The sequence below is a fragment of the Benincasa hispida genome, chromosome 5, assembly GCF_027475165.1.
Source record: "Benincasa hispida cultivar pf3 chromosome 5, pf3_genome.v1.1, whole genome shotgun sequence".
Taxonomy (NCBI): domain Eukaryota; kingdom Viridiplantae; phylum Streptophyta; class Magnoliopsida; order Cucurbitales; family Cucurbitaceae; genus Benincasa; species Benincasa hispida.
In genome coordinates, this window is record NC_143482.1 from 35,256,729 (window position 1) to 35,261,379 (window position 4,651).

The 4,651-nt window shown below is 34.6% G+C and overlaps 1 protein-coding gene across 1 annotated transcript; it reads right to left on the bottom strand.

The window, feature by feature from the left end:
• Positions 1-1,871: 1,871 nt before the first annotated feature.
• Positions 1,872-4,196, bottom strand: LOC120077825 (transcription factor bHLH143-like). Its single transcript, XM_039031887.2, has 2 exons — positions 4,034-4,196; positions 1,872-3,919 (listed from the first exon to the last, which is right to left on the bottom strand). The coding sequence occupies exon 2, from the start codon at positions 3,899-3,901 to the stop codon at positions 2,807-2,809; it is 1,095 nt and encodes a 364-aa protein (XP_038887815.1). The 5' UTR covers positions 3,902-3,919; positions 4,034-4,196; the 3' UTR covers positions 1,872-2,806.
• Positions 4,197-4,651: the final 455 nt, after the last annotated feature.

Here is a 4,651-nt window from a genome sequence, read left to right on the forward strand (position 1 = left end):
ATGCATCAATTCTTACATGTGTGTAGACTTCTCCAAATTTTGAATTAACAAAATGGATGATTAGAATTGATGCATGAGTAATTTTTAAAAAAATAAATCTTAATCAAGGGTCCAAATTGATCTGCTTATGAACGGTTAAGAGTATAAATTGATATTTCTGTTATTTTTTATGGTCCTCACCCTATCAAATTAAAGCAACAAGGTTACTCAATATGAAATGAAAAGGAACAATATCACAAGTTAGTTGGCCCTTATCTCAATAGTTCTAACCATTTCCATACTTTTCTTCATAATATTTTCAATTTCAACCACAAAACAAGTCAAAGTAAACAGATTGCTCCATCTTGGAAAGTCAATCTATCTTTTTCATGTATTCTTTGATGAGTTAATTTTGTATTTATTTTTTTAAATTAAGATACATAAACGGGAAAGGCACCACGTCAAACCACAACTCATTCCCTTTCAATAATAAGGGAGAGGACAAAAACTAGAAAGATATCTTCGAAGATACAAGATTATGAGTAGCTTCAATGAGTTAATGTGTAAAATTAATGCAATGTTTTCCATGGATTCAAATTAATGAAGCCTTTTCTCATATTAGTTCCTTAACCAAAAATTCTTGGTCTTAAGAAGACTCTTAATGAATATTATAAGTGGTCAAATTTGATATTGAATCTACATAACTTACTAAATAAATTATTAACCCAAACATTAAGTTTTTTTCTTTTTTATTTTCCCCCCTCTCATTTATGTGAAGAATGGAGGTAAAATCTATTGTTAGACCCAATCATTTGTAAGAGAAAAATGGAATTAGAGGGGGTTAGAAATGCACTAAAGAGGTGCTTGCCAAAGTAATTTCAACTTTAGTTAGCTTCAAGTGGAGCATCTTTATACCTAATCCTTTTGAAATTATGGTTTTTATAGGTATAGATGTAGATGGTACATATCGAACATTCATCACATTGTGATTTCAATTTTGTCAATAGAGACCTCATAATCCTCCGCAATTGAAGGGTCTATTACGTCATTTAAGAGACTTTGTAATCAATCAAATAAAGATGGAGGCATGCTAGCACGTGTTAAGCAAAGGTATGCTCGTCATTTGGCAAGTCAAAGATAGATGCATGCTACTACATGTAAGCTATGAAATAAGTTTAATTGGAGAAGTTATTCTATTTGATTGTCAATAACATAAGCATAATTTGAAATTGATAGACTCCATCTACATTAAAAAAATGTTTACAAAAACAAAATTATTGTGTGAATCTAAGAAATATTGACTCCTATAGTATCAGAAATTTTTTGCGTCTAAGTTCATAACACTTAACTGGCCTCAGATCTTCATGTTCTCATATTAAATTGTCTTTGACAAGACTAACCAAAAGATGAGGAATCTCCAACTAGAGGTGAACACTAAAACCACGAAACCAAGATTATTGTCAAAACTGAGTCAAATCAAATAAAAAATTTGACTTTTATTGGAGCATTTAAAATTATAAGAAAATTGAGACTTTCGATTTGGATTTGAAAACCAAATCTAAATCAAATCAAATCGAACCAAACCAAATATATAGAGAGAGAACAATCACCAAATTGAATCGAATCAAACCAAAAATTTTCAAATAAATACATATAGACACTAAAACTTCATATATATATATATATATATATATATATATAATCTGGATCAAGTATACCACCATGAATGTAAAAAAGATTAAAATGTTAGTTCTCTTCTCTCTTGTTCCCCAACTATCGATGAAGAAATTTTCTTGCTCCATTTCAACTATATGGCATATTCCATAATCAATCAAAAGTTTGTTTCATTCAACAGAATATCCAAAAAAAACTCACAAGAAACCCTGCTTGAATTCCATCAAAATGCAATTATCATTATTAGATAGAGGTGGGAGTACAGGCAAAGCAAACCAGAAAGATTTAAACAACAAAATACAAAGAAAACTCATGGAATGGAAAGGAAAAAGGAAAAAGCAGCTAAAATAGGTGGAGAATACAAAACAATATGGCAGAACACAAAACCACATTCATCCACCAAATTATTCATCATCTTCAAACTCAAATACACAAACCAAGAACCCAACGATCATTATAGACAACTCTAAAACCTAAAGCCAACTTCAGAGGAAATTCTCACGAGCAGCAGCAGCAGCAGCAGCAGCAGAGCACCACCACCATCTTCACAATTTTCTCTGTACAAAAAAGCAATCACTTCCCACTTTGCAAGAAAAAAAACAAGCTTACCTTTACAACATAATTGATTAAAGGGCAAGTCCAGCTCAGCTCCCACCATATCATCATGAATCACATTGCTGTACTCTCACAATTTTCCAATACTTTCATTATCTGCATTTTGTTTTTTTCTTATCCATACAATGTAAAGAGAAGGAAAAGCAAGATATAGAGAAGGCAGGTGGAGTTGAGTGGAGGGTGGGGCCTAAATAACCCAAATGCGCATGCACTAAATTCATGGGGTTTCTCAACATTTTCCATGAAAAGAGGGGTCCCTCAAAAATACAACAAATAACTCTATTGTCACCTCCTAAGTAGTCAAATCCCAGTGATTCCTTTAATCTTTGGTGCCCCAAAAGCAAATAGATAATAATCATTTCTGGTCAACATTACCCATTTTGTCTTTCAATGGCAACAAGCAAGGAAAAGTATCTGCATATTACTTAAATTCCTTTAGTAGCCCATTATGTACAGTCCCTTAATGTACATGGGGTCCCATAAAAGCAAGCCATATCGATTTTCAAATTCAACAATCATTCTGTAAAGAAATCTTTGCTCAACACTTTTTTCTCCCATCCTGACATTCTTGACCGACATCACGGCGAGGTAGCGTGGAAGCAGCCAGCCCCATAGCTTTTGCTTTAAACTTTAGAGACTTCAAGTAGTCTATAGCTTCATCAATGACCAACATTGGGTGCTTGCCCTCAGCACCAGGAACCATGGTTTCGAGAAGTTTCAAAGTCTCTCTTAATTTGTCTTTTTTTGATGAAAATTTTCCCAAACTGGAATTCATTAGATGTCCTTGGCTATCACCACCAGTGTAGCTTGATTTCATATCAACTCTGTAGTTGTTAAAGGCATCTACTTTCACTGAAACAGGAGCATCTGACAATTTCTTGTGCCCACAATCTAGCATTCTCTGCCTTTTTCTGGGGCCATCAGAACTAGCAACTTCCTCATTCATTTCCTCAATTTGTTTATCATAAAGTTCCTTAATCAGCGATGGAGAATGACCAGTGCTTGTTACTTCATCATCACTGCTATAGTGATTGTCATCATCTGAATAAAGCAAGGCGTTTATTTCTTCTGTATCTTCATGCATCTCACTCTCCTCACCAGCAATTCCATTTTTCAAAGGACCTTTGTGAAATAAATAATTTTTTAAATCAATATCCCCAGCAGCTTCTTCTTCATCATCATCATTTAAGCCATGACTACAATTCTTTGCACTAATTGAGATGGGGATCTGAGCAGGACCAGAACTATACATTACACTTGTTTGATTTCCAGAATGATCAAAGATAATGAATTCCTTCTTAGGAAACTCAGTATTTGAATCAGGTAAGGTCATTCGTGCAAATCCCAAAGATGAATCATAGTGTTTCTCCATAAGGCATGGAAGTACATTGGAACGCATTGTCCCCAAATAAGATGGAAAGCTATGAAGCAACCCATTCCCATTCTTCTGCTCCCAATTCAAGCCAGTATGGTGAATAGAAGATCCCTGCAACTCCGTTTGTGCATAAGAGATATAAGTGTCTGGGTTCAGACATTGCAATCTGAACTTTAGCAACTCATTCATGCAATTTAAATTGGGCAGGTTCCCAGCAGAATGCCCAGGCTGAGGCCAGGAATCTCCAGTCTCAACCATCCAACAAAAAACAATCACCTAATATTGACAATGAAAAGAAATGACAAATTTTCAGAAAGCAACCAATAAAAGAAAAAAGATTGCTCGAGATCGTTTCAGGTGTGGTAAACAAGCAAGACTGGCAAAACCTACCACAAGATGAATGTCTCTGATTTCCCCTCTTCAATTACTCGCTGATTTTTTTCAAAAACAAATAATTAAAAGAACAAAAGTGAAAAACTTCAGCTCAAGTTTATCGCAAAAATCACAAATTGATCTACGTGACAGGTTTGAGCAAATGACGGAAGTACTCAGCCTGAAGAAAAAAAACCACAGCAACGTTAACCATATAGTTCTAGGAGTCGATGATCTTCAGTGACAAATTAATTGACCATGAATATAAAACACAGAGAAATCGAAGAGTTAAGAAATCAAGCTGTGTATACCTGGCAATTCTGCAAAGGTTGAAAACATGCAATCACTCTAACAATAATTGTTGGCTTCCCTGCAATACCATTTTCATGTTTCAAAGCCCGAAATCGTGTTTGACTCGCTGCTTGGCACACCATAACTACTTTTAACCCTTTACTATGCTGAAGGATGAAAATGATGTGAGACAGAAGGGCCTACACAATGAAACAAAAGCCAAGTAGGTTTGTCAAAGTTCGGAGTACACCAACCAGCAAACATAACAAAGGTGAACTGAACAAACTAAGATGAAAAATAGCTTGAACTACTAAAATTGGAATATAGAATTGAAGCCTAAGAAAG

What these genes read in the sequence shown, in the direction of transcription:
- LOC120077825 (XM_039031887.2), bottom strand. Translation starts at nt 3,901, where the DNA reads ATGGTTGAGACTGGAGATTCCTGGCCTCAGCCTGGGCATTCTGCTGGG.